Source organism: Canis lupus, chromosome 2 (assembly GCF_048164855.1).
Source record: "Canis lupus baileyi chromosome 2, mCanLup2.hap1, whole genome shotgun sequence".
Lineage (NCBI taxonomy): Eukaryota > Metazoa > Chordata > Mammalia > Carnivora > Canidae > Canis > Canis lupus.
The window spans coordinates 56,924,984-56,951,447 of NC_132839.1; the positions used below are offsets into that span (position 1 = coordinate 56,924,984).

A 26,464-nucleotide genomic window follows, 5' to 3' on the forward strand; every position below is an offset into this window, starting at 1 on the left:
GCAGCACTAAACCACTGAGCCACCCAGGCTGCCCTAGAATTTTCTATGTAGGAAAAATAGCCTTCAAATGTGAAGATTAAATAAAGATATTTTCAGACAAATAAAAACTTCAGGATTCTTTGCTACCTGAACTGTGTTAAAAGAAGTGCTAAAAGGGACTTATTCAGCTAGAAGGAAGATGTTCCCATATGGAGAATGGAAATGAGGAGGAAATGAAGAACAACTGAGAAAAAAAATGTAAATGATGGGGCACCTGGGTGGCTCGGTGATTGAGCATCTGCCTTTTGTTCAGGTTGTGATCCTGGGGTCCTGGGATCGAGTTCTACACAGGCTCCCTGCAGGGAGCCTGCTTCTTCCTCTATCTATGTCTCTACCTCTCTCTGTGTGTCTCTCATGAATAAATAAAATCTTTTAAAAATGTAAATGACTATTAACCATTTAAAGTAATAAAGTAAGTTTTGTGGGATTTAAGTATATATAGAATTAAAAAGAGAGGGAAACCATGACATGAAATTTGGGAAGGGGGCAGATGGAGTTAAAGTGATCTAATGGTTTTGAATTGCCCGGAAAATATAACTAACTTACATTTGACTTTTCAAAGTCAAGGATGCATGTTGCAATTTTTAGGGTTACCATTGAAATCATAATAAAAAATTATATAACTAACAACCAACTATCATAGAGAGAAGTAGAATAGTGATAAAATATTTGATTGACTCCAAATAACTCACAAAAGAGAAAACTCAAGGAGAGAAAATGGAACATAGAGTACGTATAACAAATAGAAAGCAAATGATGGAGCCTGCTTCTCCCTCTGCCTGTGTCTCTGCCTCTCTCTCTCTCTCTCTCTCTCTGTGACTATCCTAAATAAATAAATAAAATATTTAAAAAATAATAAAAAAAAAAAAAAAAAAAAAAAGGTTTGGCGCCTGCCTTTGGCCCAGGGCGCGATCCTGGAGACCCAGGATCGAATCCCACGTCAGGCTCCCGGTGCATGGAGCCTGCTTCTCCCTCTGCCTGTGTCTCTGCCTCTCTCTCTCTCTCTCTCTCTCTGTGACTATCCTAAATAAATAAATAAAATATTTAAAAAATAATAAAAAATAAATAAAAAAAAAAAAAAAAAGAAAGCAAATGGTAAGATGGTAGATTTGAACCCCCAAATATATCAGTTTTTACATTAGATGTATATGGACTATGTAGTCCAGTTAAAAGATAAAAGTAGTTAGAGGGTGAAACAAAAATTACATGGTGTTAACTAGAGCCAATATTAAGTATAAGAACGCCTGAAAATAGAAGTGTGGGAAGAAGCTATAACATGTGACACTAATTAAAAGGAAATAGGTGAAGGTATACAGGTGTTAAAGTAGAGACTAAGGAAAGAAACATCAGAAATAAAGAGGAATCATGAAAAAATATCAAAACTTGGAAGATGTACCTTAATCCATCCTTATAGGGAAGTTTATGACCCAAATACATATATTAGAAAAGACTTGGATGAAACAGTTAATGGTCTAATCTTCCATTTAAGCAATAAGAGGAAGCTTTTAAAAATAAGTATATATGTGGTGTGCTTGAATGGCATGGTGGGTTATGCATCTGACTCTTGATTTTGGCTTGGGACATGATATCAAGGTTGTGAGATGGAGCTCCATGTTGGGCTCCATGCTTAGAGTGGAGTCTGCTTAAGACTCTGTCTCCCTCTCCCTCTTCCCCTCCTTCCTGCTCTCTCTCTCTCTTTCTCTCTCTCTCTCTCTCAAATAAATAAATCTTTTTTTTTAAAAGTGTGTGTGTGTGTGTGTGTGTGTGTGTGTGTATCTCCAAGTCCCTATACTTCAAATACTAGGGGTCTGGATTAGAGTCAGTATTTGATCAAGTCCCTTGTTAATTCCATTTTGGATCTTCATGGAAAAAAATTCCCTTCTGACTGGCTAAGAATCATTGCCCTGAAAGTACTGCAGCTCTGGGTCAGTATCTCTATACTGGGAGATCAACAGGAAGCACAGTTGAGAGCATTCATGGGAAGGAATTTGCCTTTCTGCTAAACAAATTTCTTTTCTATGATTTTTGTGACTTTCCTTTTTATTTGGAGATAGTTTCTGCATTACCTATCTTATATGTGACCCTTTCAGAGTATTGTAGTCCAAGTAGGCACTGAGACTTCACAGGGACCCCCATCCAGTGGGATCTTATGTACTTTTACATTTTTGTCTTATCCTAGCCACCCCCATGCTATTAATTGCCTGGAATTCTGGCTCCATGGTCCATTTTAATTTACTAATTATAGGTAGGTTCTCCTACAGATCTCTTTGGCTTAATTTAAAGTCAGGGTTCCATTCTCTATACAGTGAGTATTATATTTTTGCACTCCCTTTAATTTATTTAGACTTGCTTACAGTGTATCTCAAAGTTCCTGGCTTGTGTATAGCCTCTTTGGATTTCCAGGTATGATATAGAGATGTCCACTTATTAACAAATTGGGTTGATCATTTCAGTATGCGTTTCTAAGGTAGGAGGAGTTCAATATATGTGTTCAGATTACTATTTCTATTTATTTTATTTTATTTTTTTATTATTTCTATTTAAAATCTTTTTTTCTGTTATGTTTTTCTCTGAAATATTACCCCTGGAAATTTGGAAATTATATATATGATCTGTTTTTTTTTACTGATGATTAAATTGAAGATGTTTAAAAATTGTATTTTAATAATTAAAACTATCAATGCCAAGCCAATAATAAAATAGTTTCTTCTGATTTCTCTGATGTAAGATGATGAATATTTTATGTTTTTCCTCTTCGTTTCCACTTCTTGGGTTTTGTTATTATTGTTTGAGATTTGATACTCCATTATTGGCACCAGCATTTTCCTTTATATTTTTTCTTTTGTAATCATATTTCAGATCTTTGTTGAAACTTAATTGTGTCTGTGTGCATACATGATTTCAGTGCTCATTATGAGTCTTCTTAGCTTTTCATTTTGAATCATCACTTTGTTGGCAGGGATATGTTTTGAGCTGTGCTTCTGGAATTTTAATGTGCATATGAATCACCTAGGGATCTTGTTAAAATATACACTTTGATTCAGTAGGTCTGGAGTGGGGCCCAAGAGCTTTCGTTTCTAACAAATTCCCAGGTGATGTCAATGCTGCTTGTCCATAGACCACACTTCAAGCAGCAGGGCTTTATAGCCTTTTTAATTTCAGGAAAAAGATGTGGGTCTTATTCTTTATGAGTCCTTATATATCTGAAAGTATCTTTCTCTTGCCTTCACACATAAATAGTGAATGGCTTATTTGGGTATGAAATTCCTGAGACATAAATTTTTCTTCCCAAGACCCAGAAGTTCTTTTTTCCATAATGTTTGGTGTTGCTGCTCATAGAGCTCTCAGACCAGTTTGATTTATTTTTTTCTTTTGTAGATAACCTATTTGTTCTGTCTGGCAGCCTATAGGAGACTTAATTTTTTTCATCAAGTCAAGAATTTTACAGGTTGTGTCTAGCTCTTAGTCTTTTAAAATTTATTTTTCCTTGGCACATAGCAGCTATTTTTGTTGTACAGATTTAGATTCTTATTTACTGTAGGGAAATTTTTCTTCTATTGTATCATTCACTGTTGATTCTTGCCCCTTTGCTCTGGCTCTCATGAACATCACTTATTTCTGTCTGCTTTCCACTTTTATTGTGTTTTCTCCAATCACTTTCATCTCCTTTGTCTTTTTTGTATATTTGGGATTGATTTTTCAAGATCCTTGCCATGTGAATTTGTGTGTGTGTGTGTGTGTGTGTGAGAGAGAGAGAGAGAGAGAGATCAATTTATTGACTTCTAATGAAGTTTAAAAATGCTCTATGGCATATTTCTTACCTTTCATTCTTTCCTTCACATTAAACCTGGCCCTTTTCTGTGTCTGCTGTCTTAATCATCTGCATCATATATTATATGCTTTTGGGTCTTTTTTTGGGGTATGATATCTGGCTAATTCTTACTGATTGGTCGAGGTCACCCTCATTTAGGAAACCTATCTTGACACCTTACTATAATTTTGATGTTCCTCTTTTGTGCTTTTTAGACTGTTGGCAAAATGGGAGTCCTTTTAGTGAAGGGTCAAAGACTTTACCACTCCAAGGTCTAACATAGTATCTAACATCGTATTAGGACCCAAACAGTGCTAATTGAGTGGATAAGTGAAATGTGTGTGCTCACTATCAACTTGATATTTTGGTCAATGCTCTTCTTTCTGACTAAAGCTTCCTTTTCTCCTTTTTCTGATTGATGCATAGTTGATCTTGAAAACTTTTTTTGAATCTTCACTTCGTCCTTTAAGCATTTGTTGGCAATTCCTGTTCTTTACAAGGTTATGTGCAACTCTTCTGTGTTTCCATGGGATCTTGTGAATATTTTTTATAAGAGTGTTTATTTCACTGTGTTTTACTTTTCTGTTTCTACAATTGAGACCAAATTTAGGTGGCATAGATTGTGTCTTTCATCTCTTTATTTTATGTTCAGTGTTACTACTGACATATATTGGAAATATAGTAAATTTTATTTTATAAATAAATAAATGAATTAATAAATCCCAGGGTTGGTTAAAAAAAAAAAAGCCTGCTTGACTACAGTATAGACCTGTGGAATAGAGAAGGTTGGTCATTTTGTAGAGCATATTGAAAGCTAAGTTGGGGAATATGAACATTTTACAATGAGATTTTTAAAAAAGTTTTTCCATGTTTATTTTTTTCAAAGATGTACAGTTATACAATTTAAAGAGCCAAATAGCGCAATTAGGCTTAAGGTGAAAAACAACAATCTCTGGATCCCTTACTCACCATGGCTTCATTCCCCAGGGGTGACTGATTGTTTTTATATTTATTCTAAATTTCTGATGCTTATATTACAACTTCTTGATTTTTCAGTTGTAAGCATTATCTATTAGATTCATACTTTGGAAGATGGGGATTTTATAAATCTCTCACACTTCTAGTTCCCTGAGTGTGCATGTACATTTCTACACACGTACACACACACACACACACACACACACACACACACACAGGCAAATACTCTCTTACTTTTAGTTCCTCATCCTAGGGTCATATGCAACTTTGGCTAGACCATTGTTCAATGTTTAAATTATTATGACTGTGATCTTTATACTATTCACAGCTGAGCCATGTAATATAGTCTGATTATTTTTCCTTTCCTAAGTGTATTTTTCTTTTCCCTAGAATCCATAATTAGCTCTTCATTTGTTTGCTTGCTTTCTTCGTTTTCTACATTTTTATCACTAATTCAAAAAACTTAGTTATTCTAATTTTCACAAATTTTTCTAATTTTCATTCTTTTAGACTTAATCTTCTCTTAGACTTCTTTCCTGGGTAATTCCCAACAGCCTTAAGTTGAACTAGTTGCTCTCTACCTAGGAACACAGGGCATCCTGAGTCTCATCTTCCTGTCATCCTGCATATTTCATTCACATCTCTCCTGGGTTCAATCTTCTGTTCCCTAATCACTTCTCTTTTTTTTTTCTTCTCTTAACTTCCTCCTTATTTTTATGGAGTACGTTTTTCAGGAGCTTCCTGGATATCTGAATATGTCTTTATTTTACTCTTAAAGTCGAAGGATGGTTTTCCAGGTACAGAATTCTATAGAAATAATTTTCCCTTAGGAGCTCAAAGGCATTGCTTCACTGTCTTCCACTGGTGTTATTGTGAAATCTGAAGGCATTCTGATTTTCTATTCTTTTTTTCCTCTTCTCTGGATGTATATAGAAGCATTTGTCTGCTCCCAGTTTTCTGAACTTTCATAATGTTGGTCTTAGTGTGGGTCTCTTTTCATCCATTGTATTATACTCACCATGGACTTTTTCACTATGAAAAATTATTCCTTTAAGACTTATTTCTTTGATGATTTCTTCTCTTCATTTTTCTCTATTCTCTTTTGTTGAAACTCCTGTTATTCAGATATTAGACTTTTTCTTTTCTCTTTATCTATTTGCCCAATTTTCTGGGAAATTTATCTATATCTACATTTATATGTATATCCTTTTTCTGAGATTTTTTTTGTTCCTTGAATTAAAAAAAATATAGCATTCTATCCCTAATCTCCAGATGCAGTATATTTTCTTTTATCTCCGAGCATATAAATAGACTCTTTGAGGAGGAATTTTTCTTCTGCTCACATAGATTTAGTTCCTTCCAAATTACTGTTTTTGATTTAATGTTTGTCATTATGTTTCTTGTTAGAGACTTTTCTAAGATTTCTGGTAATCCTTGTGTATTCATATTTAAGAAAAAGAGTTGTGAGCTTGATTGTAGGAGGTGTGCTTGATCTATCTCATTGCCTGATGTTGTTCTAGGTGTTTTTTTGGGGGCTGCTCTGACTTGTCAGACAAGGATCTTTTGATTCCAATAGACTAGGAACCAAGTGGAGCTGAAAGGTGGGGTCTCAGGTCTAAATATATGATTTTTAAATTTAATCCCTATTTTCAATATGGTTCCTTTGCCCTTAATTGAACCAAATTATCTCTCAGTCTGGAGACTTTCTGTTTTACCCTCTTTAGATAATAATGTGCAGTGTTTTGCCAAAATATGGAAAGGGAGCTGGGCATCTAACTGCTCCTTAGGCAGACTTTCAACCAGTTTTACTGTTTTTGGCTTCAATTTTATCCCATTTCCAGAAATATCTGATGTGTCTTTTCTGGAGCCTTTTGTGAATTCAGCAGAGCAAATTGAATTGCTTTTAAAAATTCCCCACTGCTGTCTTTGGACTTTCTTTCTTTGGTCTGTGAAATCCAAACATGTCCTTAATATGAAGTAGATACATAGCTCCATAACTATTATGGAAATTGAATTCATAATATAAAAACTCTTGACCCCCCAAAAAACAATCTCTAGGCCAAGATTGTTTCACTGGTGAATTCTACCAAGTATTTTAGAAGAATTTGCACCAATTCCACACAATTTTTTCCAGAAAACAGAAGAGGAGAGAATACTTCCCAATTCATTTTATGAATACAATATTAGTTTAATATCAAAATCAGGTGAAAACTATACAAAAAATGAAACTACAGACCAATATTCCACATACATATAGATGTAAAAATGATTAATAAAATGCTATCAAATAATACTTAGAAATATATAAAAGGAACTATATACTATGATCAAGTGCGGTTGATTTCAGGGATGTAAGGCTGGTTCAATATTTGGAAGTTAGCCACTGTAATCTACTCAGTTATCAAGCTAAAGAAGAAAAATTTCATAGGATCATTTCAACTGATGCAGAAAATGTATTTGAGAAAAGTCAACACCAATTCATGATAAGGAACTCTCAGAAAAATAGGAATGGAAGGGAACTCCTCAGGTTGATAAAGAATATCTAAAAACCTGTAGTTAACATTATATGTTATAATCATGGTGAAAGACTGAATATTTTTTCCTTGAGGTCAATAATAAGGCAGAAGAGTCTATTTTCACCACTCTGGTTCAACCCAATGTAATAAGGGAAGAAAATAAAAGATATGTTAATCCAGAAGAAGAAATTAAACTGCCCTTATTTGTCAATGTAGAAAATCCCAGGGAATGTACAAAATAACTCCTAGAGGGATCCCTGGGTGGCGCAGCGGTTTAGCGCCTGCCTTTGGCCCAGGGCGCGATCCTGGAGACCCGGGATCGAATCCCACGTCGGGCTCCCGGTGCATGGAGCCTGCTTCTCCCTCTGCCTGTGTCTCTGCCTCTCTCTCTCTCTCTCTGTGTGTGTGTGACTATCATAAATAAATAAAAATTAAAAAAAAAAAAAAAAACAAAAAAAACCAAAATAACTCCTAGAACTAGCAAGGTCACAGGATGCAAAATTAACACGTAAAAATTATTTTATTTCTCTTTGTTAGTGATGAACACTTAGAAACTGAAGTTAAAAACATAATACTATTTACAGTTACTCAAAAAATGTTAAATAGGTGTAAATCTAACAAAACATGTATAGGGCTTGTATACTGAGCACTGCAAAGTGCTTATGAAAGAAATCAAAGATCTAAATTAATGGATACAAGTATGTTCATCAATTGGATGAGTCAACATGGGAAAGAGGTCAGTTCTTCCCAGATTGGTTTATAGATTTAACTCAATTTCTCTCAAAATTCCAGTAATATTTTTTGTAGACTATTCCAAAATAATTATTCTAAAGCAGTCTTATTCTAATATTTACATGGGGAGGTATAGGCCCTAGAATAGCTAAAACAATTTTGGAAAAAAAAAGATGGAGTAGGAGGATCAGTCTACCTGATATAAAGTCTTATTATATAGCTACTAATCAAAGCTGTTTTATTGGCAGAGGGATGAACACATAGATCAGTGGGAGAAAATATTTGCAAACCACATATCTGACAAAGGACTAGTATCTAAATTAAGAAACCTTAAAAATCAATAATTTAAAAACAGACAATCCAGTTCAAAAATGAACAAAAGACATAAACCAAAGAGGATGTTTCACCAAAGAGGATGAATATATGGCAAATGAGCACATGAAAAGATGCTTACCATCGCTATCTATTAGAGAAATGCAAATTAAAACCACAGTGAGATATCATTAGATACTTATCTTGGCTAAAAGAAAAATCGTGACAATATGAAATACTGGCAAGGGTGCAGAGGAATCTGATCACTCATATATTGGTGGGAATGTAAATTGGTATAGTCACTCTGAAAAACAGACAGTTTCTTTTAAAAGTAAATATACAACCCAGCAGTTGTACTTTTGGGCATTTGTACCAGAGAAATGAAATTAATACTTTGTTCTCATAAAATTTGTACGTGAATGTCTATAGCAGCTTTACTTGCAATATCCACAAAGTGAAAATAACTCAGATGCCCTTTGGTGAGTGAATGGTTAAACTGTGGTACTTCCACACCATGGAATGCTACACAGCAATAAAAAGAAATAAACCACTGATACATGCAACAACCAGAATGAATCAACACAGAAATTGCTGAGGTGAAAAAGTCATTCTCCAAACATTACAAACTACATAGTATTCTTAAAATGACAAAAGGTATGGAATTGAAGGACAGATTAGTAGTTGCCGGGTATTAAGGAGGAAGTGAGAGTAGAAAAAAAGAAGGTACAGCTATAAAAGGCAACTTGAGAGAAACTTGTGATGATATAAATGTTCTGTATTTTGACTGTATTAATGTCAGCATCCTGATTCTGTCATTGTACTATACTTCTGCAAGATGTTATCATTGAGGGAAATAAGGTCAAGTGTACAGGATTTCTTTTCATTATTTCTTACAAATGCATGAGATTTACAATTATTTTAATTTTAATTTTTTAATTTTTAATTTTTTTGATTTATAATTATTTTTAAACAAAAGATTTAAATTAATTAGAAAAAAGCACCTAGAAATTCCAGGTAAAATAGGACATAAATGTTTTTGAAAAAGTAAAGCTGAGTGAAGAAATATTCTATGTCCGTGGATAGACTCAATATCGTCAAGATGTCAGTTCCTCCCAACTTTGCCTATAGATTCAATGCAATCCCAATCAAAACCCCAGCAAGTTATTTTGTGAGATATCGACAAACTGATTCTTTTTATTTTATTTTGTTTTCTGGTGTTTTCATTTTCTTCTTTTTTTTTATTTTTTATTTTTTTTGGAGTTCGATTTGCCAAGATATAGTATAACACCCAGTGCTCTTCCTGTTAAGTGCCCACCTCAGTGCCTGTCACCCAGTCACCCCATCCCCCTGTCCATCACCCTTTCCACTACCCCTTATTCCTTTCCCAGAGTTAGGAGGTTCCTCAAAGAGTTAAAAATAGTGCTACCCTATGACCCAGCAATTGCGCTACTGGGGATTTACCCCAAAGATAACAGATGCAGTGAAAAGCCGAGACACCTGCACCCCAATGTTTATAGCAGCAATGTCCACAGTAGCCAAACTATGGAAGGAGCCTCAGTGTCCATTGAAAGATGAATGGAGGGATGCCTGGTGGCTCAGCAGTTGAGTGCCTGCCTTTGGCCTACGGCGTGATCCAGGAGACCTGGGATTGAGTCCCACATCGGGCTCCCTGCATGAAGCCTGCTTCTCTCTCTGCCTATGTCTCTGCCTCTCTCTCTCTCTGTGTCTCTCATGAATAAATAAATAAAATCTGAAAAAAAAGAAAGATGAATGGATAAAGAAGATATGATATATATATATATATATAGTGGAATATTGCTCAGCCATTAGAAAGAATGAATACCCACCATTTGCTTCAACGTGGGTGGAACTGGAGGGTATTATGCTGAGTGAAGTAAGTCAAACTGATTCTTTTTAAAAATTAGACAAATCAAACTCCAATAAAAATATTTTAAAAATTATTCAATTAGCCAATAAATTCAATTAGCCAACATATAGTTCATCATTAGTTTCAAATATAGAGTTCAGTAATTCATGAGTTGCATATAATATCCAGTGCTCATCACAACTGATTCTAAAATTTATTTGGAGAGGCAGATCCAGAATAGCCAACACAACAGTGTAGGAGAAGGATAAAACCAGAGGATTGACACTATCTGATGTCTAGACTTACTATAAAGCAGTGTAATCAAAACAATATGGTATTGGTATTGGTGAAAGAATAGACAAATAGATCAATGGAACAGAAAAGAGAACTGAGAAATAGACCCCCATAAATATCGTCAAGTGATCTTTGATAAAGGAGCAAAGGCAGTACAATGGAACAAAGATAATCTCTTCAACATATGGTGTTGAAACAACTGCACATTTGCATGCAAAGAAAAAAAAGAATTCAGATATAGATTTGCATCATTAATAAAAGTTAACTCAAAATAATGGATCATAGACATAAATGTAAAACACAAAACAATATGTCTAGAAGATAACATAGGAGAAAACACAGATGGTCTCGAGGGTGGCAATGACAGTCACTTTTTAGATACACTACCAAAGACATTTCATTAAAATTAAAGCCTCTGCTCTGCAAAAGACAATGTCAAGAGAATAAGACAAATCTCAGATTGGGAGGAAATATTTGTAAAAGACACATCTGATAAAGAAATATACAAAGGTCTGTTAAAGTTTAATGATAAGAAAATAGACAACCTAATTTAAAAAATGGGCCAAAGCCTTTTACAGGTACTGAACCAAAGAAGATATAGAGATGGCAAATAAACATATGGAAAGACATTGCACTCTATATCATCAGAGAAATGCAAATTAAACTGCAGTGAGTTACCACTACATTTTGTTAGATGGCCAAAATCTGAAACACTGACAACACTACATGCTGGTGAGGATGTAGAGCAACAGGAGTTCTCACTCATTGCTGGTGGGAGTGCAAAATGGTGCAGTCACCTTGGAAGATAGTTTAGCAATGTATTTAATACTCTTACCACACTAGCCAGCAGTTGAGCTCCTTGGTATTTATCCAAAGGAGTTGAAAACTTTTATCCACACAAAAACCTGCACATGGATGACTATAGCAACTTTGTTCCTAGTTGCCCAAACTTGGAAGCAACTAAGATGCCCTTCAGTAGGTGAAATATTAGCCATAAAAAAAGAATGGAATCTTGCCATTTGCAACAACATGGATGGAGCAAGAGGTTATAAAGCTAGGTGAAGCAAGTCAATCAGAGAAAGATACATATCATAAGATTTCATTCAGATATGGACTATAAGAAATAAAACAAAGAGAAAAGAAACCAAAAAATAGATTCTTAAATACAGAGAACAAACTGGTGGTTGCCAGAAGTGAGGAGAGTGAGGGGATGGGTCAAATAGGTAAAGGGGATCAAGAGTGCACTCCTCATGATGAGCACTGAGAAATGTATAGAATAGTTGAATCACTATATTGTATGCCTGAAACTAATCTAACATTGTAAGTTAATTGGATAGAAACCCCACAACATTAAAAAGTCATAATAAAAGAGTATAGAAGAAATTAAAGGAAATCCACAGAACCAAAAAAACAAACAGGTAACTGAATGCCAGATCAAGAAGCACATAGCTTGATTCTGTGCCTCTCTGGGGAATGGCGAGGGGATCTGCTGGTGTCTAGAACTCAGGCTGTTGAGCTTTAATTCCTTCATAATCACAAGAGATCAAGTCTTGAGTGTAGATGAGGCACAGCATAGGGACTCCACCATAATATAAAGGCAAGACAAAAACAAAACAATACAAAAATTTAAAAAAATTTTAGAAAATTTTAAATCCTTGGTCTCAACACTGAATTTAAAAAGTTTCCACTTTGGAATAATGAACCTGTTCCCCTAAGAGTTTAAGGTACATGTATATTGATTTACATATATTGTACATATTGAGTTGAATGTATATATCCCATATGATTGTGGAAGCTTTGAGGTGAGAAATTAATATGAAAAGTAGTCTTGTAACCCTAGATAGCTCTGAGGCTACTGGCAGTAATAAAAGATAGGGAAGGGCAGACCACCAGGGCAGGCCCTATGGGATTCCTATTCCTATCAATAGATCCCTTAATTGAGATTAGCTTGCAATCCTAAAACACATAATACAAAAGGAAATATTTACCATGAATAAGTACCATCTGGCACAGCACTGATGATGTAAGAGAGAAAAATTACAGTTATCTAAATTGATGCAATTTTTTTTTCATGATTGAAAAGAAAAATTTAGCAAACTGGAAATAGTGGTGTACTCTTTTAATCTACAGTAGATTTCATTCCTCATAGTAAAATATGATCACATTTTCTCTATTAGGTATAAAATAAGAATGCCTGCTGTCATTGTTTATATGTGTTATTGTTTTGGAGGCCTTACTCTGTATAATCAGTTAAGAAAAAGAAATATAAAGTTTAAGAATTAGAAAGGAAGAAATAAAGTTCTCATGATTCAAAGACTACCTGATTATCTAAGAGAATATCTAAGAATATCTACACATAAAAATATAGGGCTAATGAGAGTCCTATTACTGTAAACAAAATTAATGCATAGATAACAGCCATATTCTTATACAGTAGCAAGAACTGAGAAAGCAGAATTTCAAAAAGATGCCATTTTTGCTACCAACAATACATAAGGTACCTTGTAAAATATTCAGTAGATGTACAAGACCTTTATGAAATATTTAAAATCTCACCTAAATAAATGGTGAGATATAATATGTTCCTAAATAGGAAGTCACAACATCATAAAAATACCAGTTTCCCCCCAAATTAATCTTTAAATTAAGTGTAATTCCAATTCTAAGAATCATATCAAAATACAAAGGTAATGAAAATAGTTTCTCAAACAACAATATAAGTAACTTGCCCAGACACTAAAAGTTTAAAAATTTAACAACCATAGTAGCATGGGGACAAATTATAGACCAATGTAACAAAATGGAGAGACAAGAAACAAAAACAGGCATATATGAGCATTTGATATATATTAGAAGTGGCACTAAAAATTTGTAGAGAAAGGGTGGATATTCAATACATGGAGCTGAGGTATGATTATGGATATCCAAAGGGAAAATATTAGAAAATATCAATACACATTAAAAATACATTCTAGGTACATTAAAATCTACTTATAAAGAGCAAAGCTTGAAAACATTTAGAAGAAAATACCAGAGAATGTATTTATAGTCTCTGGATAGTGAATTATTCTTTAACCAAGATACAAAGAGTTTAAGTTACAAAGGAACATATTGATAAATTCAGACTCACCATGCAAACACTTTTGTATCATAAGAATATACTATAAGCCAAAAGAAAAGCCTAGAGTGGGAAACTCTTGACAGTGAATATAGCCAATAAGGGATTAGTATCTGAAATATTTAAGTAACTTCTACATACCAATAAAACAAAAGCAGTAACAAACTTGTAGAAAATTGAAGAAAGAATATGGATAGGCAATTCACAGAAGGGGAATCTGCATAGTCAAAAACAAATGGCAATATTAACCTCATTAATAAAAAGACATTGAAAAATACAAAGTGAGATATTTTATATCCTTCAGATTGGGAAAAACTTAACACGTTTTAAAATGCCAAATCTTGACCTAGATGTGTGAAAATAAGAGCCTTCCTGTACTACAAATGGGGGTTAAAATTGGTATTCTCACTTTGGATAGCAATTTTTCAATATATCCAGTAACAGTGAAGCTGTAAATGCCCACAACAGAACAGTCCCACTCAGGTATATATCCCAGAGAATTGCATGCAGATATGCCTAAGGAGATTGTGTAAGTTCGCTTACTGCCGAATCTTCATAAACTTTAGGAAAATTGACCAATAAAAAATTAAAAAGAATTGATGAAAACATGATGATGTATTTATACATTGGGTTTTTATTGAACCATATAAATGAGTGAATTTGAGTTGCACCTATCAACATGGATGTTCTCAAAAATTGATAGATTTTAAAAAGCTGCAGAAGGTCATGCACACTGTGATACCATTTGCTTAGTTGTCTCTGCAGAGGGAGACGAGGGAATAGAATGGAGGAGGTTTGGCAGGGGACTTCCACCATGTTTGTAATGATACATTTCTTAAAAATAAATTTAAAAAAACTTAAATGATGAGGCTTGCTAGTGGGTACTTGAGTTTCTGTCATTCATACTTTTTTTGCTGGACTTAAAAATATTTCATAATAAAATACTTGTAAGAACACAAAACAATTCAATTACAAATATTGCTACTTGATTTTGAGTGTCCAGTCTTGAAGTAGTACTTGTTTAAATTTTCTTTTTTAGGACTTTGGTGGGTTTTTTAAAAATTTATGCAGAAATCTTAACCTATATTCTGAAATTTGCTCTTAAGCCGAGAATCCCCAAATTTGTTTACTCCCTGAGTTCATCTAATTTGAACAAATATATTGGGCTAGAAAAGATCCTAATCAACTATTAAAAAATTAAATGAGAGAATAGTGTGTTCTGTGGTATTTGTAGTAAAATAAATGTATGGTGATATATATCCTGTCTTTGGCTTGTGCCTGGCATGGGGCCAGGTCCATGGCACACCCACTCACTCCATGTCTCCGATGAGAAATGGGGACAGTAACATCATGTCTCTGCATAAAAACTGAATTAAATTAATTCAAAAGAAGGGCAGCAGATGCATTAATTCACTTATCCCTGTTCCCCACCTTTTAGGCAGCCTAAAACTTTAATCATTCCTGACCCACTCCCATATTAAGAACTTTTACTGTCATTTCGAAAGTACTCTGAGATTCTTAAGAAGGAAACCTACTTCCCTTGGAAAGCTTATCAGGTCTCTTTATCCTAGAAGAACCTTAGAGACTTGTTAAATCTTCATAAATATTGAGCTCTGTGGTCAATTTTTCTTGGAGAAGGAAGGTGGAGGTGATTACATATAAAATCAAACAAAGAGCCATCCCAGAGCTTTTGAAAGCATTTCAATGCCTTCTCTTTTTATCAGAGTGCTTATTTAAATTCATGATTTAGGGAAGGGGATGAATGCAGCTATTTTGCTCATTTATTTTTTTGTGGATAATGTTATTTCAGGATTTGATTATATTTAAATATACAGTCAGTGCTTTTGCACTGCAGTGCATACCCCAGCCAGAATGTCTGTCTTGCAGAAGTTTGTAACTTGATATGCTAGTCAACTGCCAACCATGGGAAACAGGTTTAAGTTAACTACTATTTAAAAAATTAATATATTTTTATTCTTCAAAACACATGCTTCTCAGTCTTTAAGACACTAGTATTTGAGTCAATATATCATCAAATGAATGTAATAAATTATACTGCTATAAACTCCAGGGAAATTTTATTAATGTTTTTAATGTATCCTCATGTGGAATCAACATATGTTTTTTATATATTCATAAATTTATGGCTTCAAAAATCTCCAATTTCAGGGTGTTATGAATGTTGTAATGGATAGAAAATACATAATTGTGAAATGATGTTCTTGAATTTTCATATACTCCTGATAACCATTAGCTCTTGCATACAATAATTAGAATGAAATTAAAAACTTGGAAGTAATATTTCTGCAGCTCAGTTGCTTCGGGCCAAAGGAATTATTTCCAGAATAAGCTGGCAGGTTCCTGCTTGGGGAATTAGGACTCCAGTGTCCTTAACTTTAAAATAACTTGAATTTCATTTTTATGCCTGTTTCATAAAGTGGTCATTCATTTTCATACTAAATTGTAACCAAGGCATACCACATCAATAGAGACCAGTCACTGAGTTTACTGTGTGTTAGGTTGAAGTGAAGTAGAATGTTAAAAATGTTGGCCAGATGGTTGGGTTAAAAAAAAAAAATCTGACTACTGATTTGTTAGGGGAATTAAGAGACAGTCTCCTTGCATCTTTATATCCACATCCTGGTACTTAGTAGATTCACCATAAGAAGTTGTTGGAGAAAGAATGAGTCCAGAATGGTACTTTAGATTTTGAGAATTCATGACATAAAAAGCTCTTTTTCCATACCACTTCATAGCATTTGTAGTGGGATTTGTAATGGAGATATACTCATGTTTTAGGTTTAGATTTTCAGACTCACCAGTCAAGATGCAAGTTTGTGCCTCCTGGATACTAGGCTTACAATCAGGACACAACAGATGGCAGTGAGGTATAGACCATGACTGTATGGTCTACACTGCAGACTGAGACACAACCATAAGCTGTTTTCAAGGATAAGTTCTTTCCTTTTAGTTTTAAATTTCTTTTCACAAAAGTAGTTTTGTTTTCATTTAAACAGTTAAAGTTAAGCAGTTGGCAAATGTGCATCTGAAATAATTTTTCTGAAGTTCCAAAACACTTTTAAAGAAAATGTCACTCTTTGTTAGGTTTTGATATTTTTTTTATATATCAGTACTTAATTCAAATACTGTCTTAACATGTATCTTTGCAATTTGCCTGCTTTCTGGACACGAGAATTAAAAGCCTTTTTTGGGTCTAAGTCAGTGGGGTACAAAAGCTTTTGGTTATCACCTTCCTAATCTATTAGCTGCTTTCCTCAGTTGGGACCTTTCCAAAATAAACAGAGTACTTTACCCCTTTCACTTTTCCTGTAATTTATTTTCTTCTTTTTCCCCACACATAAAAGCACAATGAAATAAGTTATGTAAGTACATGACCTTGTCCACTGGCATAGCTGTTGTCTCCCAGGAGAGTGGCGTCACTTCCCCTTGACCAAGAGAGAGACTTCTCCACCCTAATACTGGTTTCTCCGCCAGCCTCCCAGCTTGGCGCTTCCTGAATGCTTAAAGTTTGATGTAGCCTCATTGAAAGCTTAATAGATTTCAGGGTCATGTACCTATGACAAGACACACAAAAAAGGAAATAGGCAGGGTTACAAAATGCTAAGACCTATTACGATAACATCTGGGACAATGTTCTAATCCTCAAGTCATGAGAATTCTATTAAACCAAGGGAACTAGTTGGATACCTTGTCTACCTTTTAGTTCAGAACTTTAACTGTCATTTAGATAATGCTTTCCGAGGCAGCTGCAATGCTGTTTTTCTCACTCCCAAACTTCTTCCTCGCAGAGGCCTGTCTCAATAATCCCATTAGGGGTATGTGCTCCAATTGGAACAGAAAGGGAGGTGAGTTATGGTATGAGATGTAAGTGGTGAAGGGTGAGTTTGAGAAGGATTGTAAAGAAATAAGTGGAAAGCAAGATCAAACAGTATCGGACATGATAAATAAAATACAAAATAATCACACCATTAAAAGAAAATTGGTCATGTGGAGGATGGATCTGTCAAAACTCATAAAATTGTATACCCACCAAAACCTGACTGTATATAAACTTAAAAAGTACAGGCAAAAGAGAGGCAGCATAAATAACCATAAAATGTAATGTTTGTACAGCAATGTGGATATACTTAATGCTGGACTGTTTACCTAAAAATGGTTAAGATGGTCAATTATGTGTATTTTACCACAATGAAGAACGTTTAAATTCAGGACTACAAAAAATGTAATGTTTGTATAATGGACTATTATTTAGTTATTAAAATAATTTCTCCAGAGAATTAGTAATAAAATGGGGGAATGCTTCTTATATTAGATTAAAATTAATACAAAGTTGAGTTAAATATGCTTTCACATCTGTAAGTCATGCAGAAACACTGGATGATTAAATGCCAAAATATTGAGAGGGGAGGTCTTGGCGATGGGATTTTGAAAGATTGATTATTCTCTTTTATACATCTTGGCATATTATTAGTTTTCACTTACTCTTTTTGTAATCAGTAAAAATGGAGTCATCAGCAAATAGGTGCAGTGAATTGTGTATTACTGAAATAGATTATCAGTCATTTCATATAGGCTCCAATTTATACCAGCAAAAAGTCAGATCCACTCAGATCCACTTTTTTCTTTTTTTAGAGAGGCAAGGGGGGTGACAGAGGGAGAGAAAGAATCTCAAGCAGACTCCCCACTGAGCATGTGAGCCCAGCACAGGGTTCAATCTCAGGACCTGAGATCATGACCTGAGCTGAAATCAGTAGTTGACTGCTTAACTGACTGAACCACCCAGTGCTCCCACTCAGATCACTTCTTAAAAATGTCTATTCTTCTAGGACTAAATATTTTATTTATTTATTTTTTTAAATAATAAATTTATTTTTTATTGGTGTTCAATTTGCCAACATACAGAATAACACCCAGTGCTCATCCCGTCAAGTGCCCCGCTCAGTGCCCGTCACCCGTTCACCCCCACCCCCGACCTCCTCCCCTTCCACCATCCCTAGTTCGTTTCCCAGAGTTAGGAGTCTTTATGTTCTGTCTCCCTTTCTGATATTTCCTACCCCTTTCTTCTCCCTTCCCTTTTATTCCCTTTCACTATTATTTATATTCCCCAAATGAATGAGAACATATAATGTTTGTAGGACTAAATATTTTAAAACAATTGAAATATATCAATTGACTTTCAGTGCAAGATGATGAGTTAAGCCTGTGTTTAGCTTTCTTTGCTGCAAATCTGTCATTGAAGTGACCGGGAAAACAAAAAGGTAAAAATGTGTAATTGAAAAATTGGGAAAGGTACCATTAGTGGACCAGCTAACTTTAAAGAGTTAATATAAACTATGGAGCAGCAAGCACTGATTCAGGAAAGTAGCTGCCAGATGGAATCTCAAGCATTCAAAGGAAAAATCTGCCTTGAGAATGAGTGGCAGGGTAATAGAGCCAGTGGCTGGAGGGGAGGACAGTGTTGGTGGTGGTCTTTCCTGGAGGATTTTCAAATCCATATATGACTTCAGACCCTACAGGACCAGTCTCCCAAGAAAGTCACCCAGACACCATTCAGTAAAGCCAGTAGTTGAAATAAAACGTAGAAGGGTTGCCTCAAGCAAATGTCTGACAGAGAGCATTGTATCAATTACAGAAGGAGGTCATGGGGTGTCCAGCCAACTTAGGTTAGTTACTTCAGTGAGGGAGGGACACAGTACACAAATGCTTCTACCCGGAGCTTCCTCTTCTTTTTCACAGAAGAAAAGCCCCACAAGTATGCACACACGTTATCCATTAATTTCAGTAGTTATATGGCTCCCAGGGTAAAAACTGCATGTAAGTAATAGCATTACATTAATTCAGCTAAGGAATTCACTTTCTATGTAAAGTGACAGTTTCATGAGACTCTTGCCCTCCTGGTTTTTTGAAAGTTATTTCTTAGAATTTAAACTTTGAATCTCTGAGGTAACATAAACTAATAAAAATTTTATCAGCATCACCTTGTATTGGCTTGTCTCCCTCCTACCATCCTTTCCTTCTTTCTTTTGTGTCGCTTGCCACTTCCATGAAATCATTTCTTTTTCCCTCTTTTTCCCCTCTAGGAATTGTGAAGGACAAAACATTCGATACAAGACATGCAGCAATCATGTAAGTTCTGTAATAAAAATATATAATACAATAATGCCCATGTGTTAAGTTGGAACATTATACGTACTGTAAAGCTAGTGACCTCTTGATACTCTTTGTGGAAAACTTAAATATTTTTAAATTGACAACAGATTTTGTGTATCTCATACCTTCCATGTGTGTACTACTTATTTAGGCCTTTTCTCATTTATAAAGTAATTCGGTAAGTATTTAATAATTCCTGAATTCATAGAAACAATACCTGATGCCTGTAAATGCCTCCAAAGTTCAAAGTGTGTTTATGCACACTGTGCCACCTGACCCTCACACTGTCTCTGAGATGTAGGCAGATGAGGTGTGGTTATTTCTCTTTTGCAAGTGAGGGGCCTGGTGTAAAATTATTTTCCGTAGGTCACAAAGGAAGAGCACAGACTTGAATTGGTCTACTGCTGTTTTTCCTGCTCCGAACCACCTGCCCTGCCCACTGCAAAATGTGTTAAGAGCACTCTATTGGTGATTCAAGAAAATTGTACACAGGGATAGGTTTAAGCCTCACTCTTATCCAACAATGATGAGTAACTAAAAAATTCAAACATTTTGCTTTACAAATCTGAAAATGCAAAATAAATATCAGAAGGAATCAATACTATTTTCCACTGAAAACCGTTTCCTAGCCTGTTATATATGCCCAAATGAAAACGACAGGAATCAAAAGGAAACTATTAGAATCTGGAAATCTAAGTGAGATTTAGATTTTTTTCAATCCATTTTTCTCAGTTGGTCATGATTAATTTATTTCAAAAGTTTCACTCACTGGGGCTTTGTCCCTCTTCATCCCTTCTCTGTCCTGGGCCAGCATGAGACAGAAGTCCTGTCTGAAGGCTTCTGTTCTGCAGACCCAGACTTGCCCTGTGAGGGCAGCCCTGTCAAGCTGGAGCAGTAGTCAGCAGGCAGTGTGAGCCAGACCTGACTGTGGGGCTCAGCTGTGTTTTCAGTCTGTTTTTATCAGTGATGAAGCAGAAAAGATGGTCTTTCCCACTCAACTGATTTCAACCTTAAGTGGGAAATGTGGGTGATTATTTTGGGGCATTCAAACTCCAATATCACTCAGCCATTAGACACCCAGTTTAGTGTCCATTAATTCCTTGGAGGAATTTGGGGCCACAAAGCAAATAGATTTCACATGTCCTATGACAGGATGGAGGGCCAAGGAATTGGGAGACACCTGTGTGCATGATGCTTAATTAAATGAGCTTAGATCCAGGTCAGGGTGTGGGAAGGAGAGAGATTGACTTGAGCATAGAGGCAGTCATTTCATTACAAACAGTTTGGCTTTGTTTTCTTATACAAGCACGTGAATACATTAGCAGCCTGAGGGTTTTATCTAGGAAGCATTTGATCTACTACCTTTTGCTTGGGTGTATATTTTTTTGCCATTTTTTAAGGTTTTTTTTTTCTTTTTATAAAGTGCTGCTTTAATACATTACCACAAATTCCTTGCAGTCATTCAAAAATAAATTTCACAACAGTACCCTCACAAGCAATGCTCTGAAACTGTCTAGGGGAATTTATTTAAAATGGCCTGATCAGGGTGTTGCCTTTTGAGATTTCATTCTTGGGTTTCTGTGTGTGTGTGACTCTGGTCTCGCTAATTCCAAAAAGGCACTTTTTTTTTCAACACAAGTGTTACGAGGGTCTAGGAGTCTTGGGTCATACAGTGTAGACATACAATATAAACTACTAAAATTAGCGCATATTGGGTGCAGTGGTTAGGACTTGGCTGCGCTTGAGTGAGGATCCCATCTGAGGTTCCGTGGGTCTTGGGAGGACCCGTGGTCTCTAAGTGCGGGCCCCTCTGGGAGGATTCTGACTGCTAGGCTGGTGAGGATTAGATGTTTAGAAGGTGGTGACCAGTGGGGAGGACAGCAATGTGAATGTTGCTCTGTTTAGTTCTCAGAGTTGGAGTCCTTAAAGCAATTTTGCAAGAATGTGGCATTCATCACTATGCTTGCCATTAAAAACTCAGAGTTTTTGACAAAATTCCTTTTAGGAAACAAGGGGAATTGTGGCAGAGCTTTCAGGGCTACAGCATTCAGGAGAACCCTCCATCTCCATGTGCCAGGGTCTGCAGCTGAGCATCCTCGAGCCCCTCTGCAGATGAGAGGTGGCTCTGTGCAGCCCAGCTGCAAGGCTGGTGCTCTTTAAGGAGTCTGTTCCTCCATAGGAGAGAGGATACAGTGTGTTCCTGGGAATATACCATAGAAACATTGCCAGGATGTCAGGCACCATGAGTGGATGTAACCACATGAGCTCAGGGTACAAAGATAGTCACATCTTTTCTTGAGTTGCTTCCTGCTTTATTAATTGGGATTTAGAATCACCCTTTTGAGATCGCCCACTCTCTATCACTCAGAGTGGTGCAGAGGGCAGGAGGAAGGCCAGTGTGCAGCCTACCTCCAATGGGGAGAGAACAGCAACCACTGCTGTTGCTTCTCATGGCCATTCAGTGTCTCCATTGGGAACAGGCCATGCTATCTCCATAGTCATGGCTTCCCATTCCCCTGGAAATGGGGCCCATCACCCACTCTTCTGAAGGAAGCTGATGTTAGTGATTCCAGGACGAGGCACTCTTGTGAGGGAGATTTGCCTTATGATTCAGAGATGCCCACACCTATATTTCCAGGGGTCATGAGAGCCCGTCCTATGGAGATGCGAGATCCCCTGTTCCCACCTGAGGGACCTCACCACCTCAGTTTTGAAGATCAGGGAAGCCTGCTCCCTGGAGAACAGAGGTCACTGCCTGTGGGGGGGCTCCAGGGACCTACCATTCCATCCCACCCTAGAGGTGGCTTGTACTTCTTTCTGTTCCTCCACATCATTATCTGAAGGCTCAGACTCAGCCTCAAAACCAGAGTTTGTCATCTGTGTGTGCCAGCTTCTAAACTCTTAACCAATATCAGTAGTAATAATGATGATGATGAATCACACATATTCAGTACTTCCTAAATGTTGGCATTGTTCTAGTGCCTATCCATGAATAAATTGATTTAATCCTCATAATGTCTTGACGAAGTAGATATTTTTATTTCTACTTTTTAAAAAAGAGTTATGCATTTATTTTAGAAAGAAAGAGAGAACAGGGGGAGGGGCAGAGGGAGAGGGAGAGAGAATCTCAAGCAGATGCCCTACTGAGCAAGCTCTATCAGGCCCTTGGGATCATGACCTGAACCAAAGTCAAGAGTCAAATGCTCAACCAACTGAGCCATCCTGGCACCCCTCATTTCTATTCTAACAAAGGAGGGTTAGGAAACATGACCAAGGTGAACTATACCCGAGGCAGTCGGGCCCCAGGCTCTGGAGTGCCAGCTTCTATCCACTCTGCTACACCAGACTGCCTCTTGGAAAGGAGCCTGAAAAGTCTCAAGCTCTGTTAGATGTGAGATGGCACTATAGACAGAGTCTAAAACGTGGCTGCTCTTCCCAAGCCAAGAGCATGACTCTCAGGGGGATCTGCAGGAACTTTCCCTTTTCAGATACTGTTATAGAATTGCCAACCCCAGGAGCTGCAGGACAGACCTTCCGGATATTCAGAGTTGGCAAGGGGCAGAGGTCGGAGAGAGGAGAGACAGCAGAGGGGAAGTCACGGAAATGAAGTCCTCCACAGCCGTGGGCCTTCCACATTAGTGGTCCAGGGGCGTCCCTGACATGGGAGGATCGGGCTTGACATGAACAGACCCTGACAGCCACATTTCTGATCTCTGCCCACCTCAGCAGAAGATGCCTGAGAAAAATAGGATGCAGGCACTCAAGGAAAGACCGAATGTCTTTTTGTTAGGAAGTGTGGATGTGATAGGGATGCACATTCAGAGGGCAGAGAGGAAGAAATCCCACTCCTGATGGCACAGGAATGGGAGGCATGATAGGGAATGAGGACCACACTGTCCTCCCTGAGAAATTGGAGAAATGCACGTTTGGGCTGGAGGGTCTGGAGAATCCAAGGAGCACCCCCTAATTCCAGGTAATTGCCATCTTCAGCAATAACCCTCCAATTAATGCTCAGCAAAGACCCTGATGGCCAAGACCAGGCCTCTGAGGCCTCAGTGAAGAATTTTCCTTATCAGGCGCATTCCAGACCCAGTGGAGACTTTCCAAGGGAACTCATGCATGTCAGCAAGGGGTTCTAATGCTTGAATTCACTGACTACTCATTTTTTTATACCAGGGTTTATGAGATCAAAGGCAGTGCTGGAAGAGAGCAGAGGGAAAATATCTTTAAAAACAAGAGTATCATGGTTTGGTAAGAGTGTTTTTGCAGCATGAACACATTTTTATGTGAGCACACAGGGAGTAATGGTTAGCTCTGCACATTGGGGTCCCTGGTAGCTTTCCAGAAGAGATGACATTTGATGTGACCTTTGAAAGGCTCTTCATACTATGGGTCCTGAGGATGGCTAATTTCTGGCAGTTTCTTCTTAGAGGTGTTCTTTACTTTCTCCTGTCACTTCTCCTGCCCCAGTCCATCCTGCCATCACACTGGTCCTCCTAAAGTGCCGCGCTTCCTCTGTGGATCCTTACTGCTTTTTAATTCCCCTGACTTGCATTCAAGGACCTTCAGAAGTTGGTTAGACTTAGCTTGTGTTCAGCTCACAAACTTTTGCTCTGGCTGGACATGACTGGTTCCTGTCCCTCATCACTACTGCATTTATTTCTGTGGTTTCCCTGTTGCTTGTGTTGTTCCCTATTTGTGATCCTTCTCTTTTTCTTTTTAACATTTTATTTATTTATTCATGAGAGACACAGAGAGAGGCAGAGACATAGGCAGAGGGAGAAGCAAGTTCCCCACAGGAAGCCCAATGTGGAACTCGATCCCAGGGCCCCGGGATCATGACCTGAGCCAAAGGCAGTCGCTCAACCACTGAGCCACCCAGTGTTCCCTCCTGTATGTTGTCCTAATTACATCATGCCCTTAAATCTCATCTGGAATGTCACTTTCCGGGATGCATCATTTGCTAATGGTCTTATAATAGCCACTCACAATAATTCATTTTCATGCTAGAAATTTTGGCATTGGGTTATTTAGAGGATCCCCAAATTTAACTCATAGTACAACTTGGATAGGAAGATAAAATAAACATTTTAAATTTGCTTACAAAAGAAATCATATTTCTCCTAAGTGTCTCCTCACTGCTTATCTGGGGGAAATGACATAAATATATAACCCATATTAAAGCTTGGTTCAATCCTATTATATAAATCATCCCTTTGTTAATGGTTTATCTCTTCTGCATAAAAATGCTCCATTTATTAGATGATCTCCCTGTCTCAGCATTTATCCTCAAGTTGTCGATGAGAATGACTTGTGTATCCTCATGGCTTGAGCAGGAAAAAGAGATCTCTGTCTTCAGGATGGTCCTTGAATGAGGGCTAGTGCTTGAATGAATGAGCCTCCTCCCCTTTTCCTTCTTCTCCTCCTAGTCTCTATACTCTTCCTCCTTCTTCTTTTCTATGCTTTCCAAGCTGGCTGCCCCCTCCTGATTGAGTCAGGTCTTCCTGATCTAGGATCTGTCCTTTCCTTATTAGCTCCACTTATTCACATTTTTAAGATTTTTATTTATTTATTTTAGAGACAGAGAGAGAGAGTGTGTGGGAGGGGGACAGGTTGAGGGGGAGAGAGAATCCCAAGCTGACTCCCCTCTGAGCGCAGAGCTCCATGTAAGGCTGGATCCCAGGACCCTGAGATCATGGACCCTGAGTTAAAATCAAGAGTCAGATGCTTAAGTGACTGAGCCATCCAGGTGCCCTGCCACTTAATCAATTTTAATTTAACACTTGGACAGCAATTTTATTTCCTTAATTGCAAAGTCTTACTTGTGAATCCACAAACAGTAACCCATTATGTCAGTATATTTCATGCATGTAGATGCTACATCTCCAGTAAATAACAAGCTCTCTAAGTGACAGCGGTGGATGTTCTCCATAGTATGTAACCTAGGCAAAGCCCATAAAGTATATTTAACAAATGTGTTGTCTTAACTGATAGGAAGAAATGCTTCTCATGGAAAGGAAAGCTGAAGAATGTTTGGTATTCAAGTTTCCTAAATATCAACTGAACTATTTAAGACACAAGAATCCCTAGATTGTCTTGAGACAGGGCAGGGGACCCAGCAGAAGCCAACTAGACAGCCTTAGTGTTGACATTGGAAGAATGCCAAGTAAATGAAAGTGTTTAAAGTAAGTCCTCAATGTCTTTCAAGATTACTAGAAAGTGGTATCATATAATGGAACACTTGTTACTTTGGGAATCATTCTTGGCTCTGTCATATTCTGGGTATGTGTCTTTGGGCTAGTGACTAAAGACTGTAGATCACAGTTTCCTCTCTTTATAAAAATGAGGGTAATGATAACTCTGACCTACCTCCCTCAAAGGGTGGTGGTGAAGAAAGAATGTCAGTAATGATCCTTCATAAACTGGAAAGCACTATTCAGAAACAGGATTTCCCAGGAACAGAAACCCACCCAAAATAGCTCAAGAAAAATGGGACTCACTGTTTGGATGTGTGGATATTAGTAGAATTTGGGCATCAGCACACCTTGAGGGGGCCTGGACCCAGGAATCAGAAAGTGAGAAACTCAAGTTACATACTTTTACTGAAACACATGGTTTATCATCTT

General features: G+C 36.9%; 1 protein-coding gene across 3 annotated transcripts in view; it reads left to right on the forward strand.

The window, feature by feature from the left end:
• ADAMTSL3 (ADAMTS like 3) overlaps window positions 1-26,464 on the forward strand; it is a 338,402-nt gene that overhangs the window by 103,659 nt on the left and 208,279 nt on the right. For all 3 annotated transcript variants that reach the window (XM_072801596.1, XM_072801608.1, XM_072801605.1), the window contains exon 5: window positions 19,769-19,814. In XM_072801596.1, the coding sequence (XP_072657697.1) occupies window positions 19,769-19,814 (46 nt within the window). The remainder of the gene's footprint in view (window positions 1-19,768; window positions 19,815-26,464) is intronic.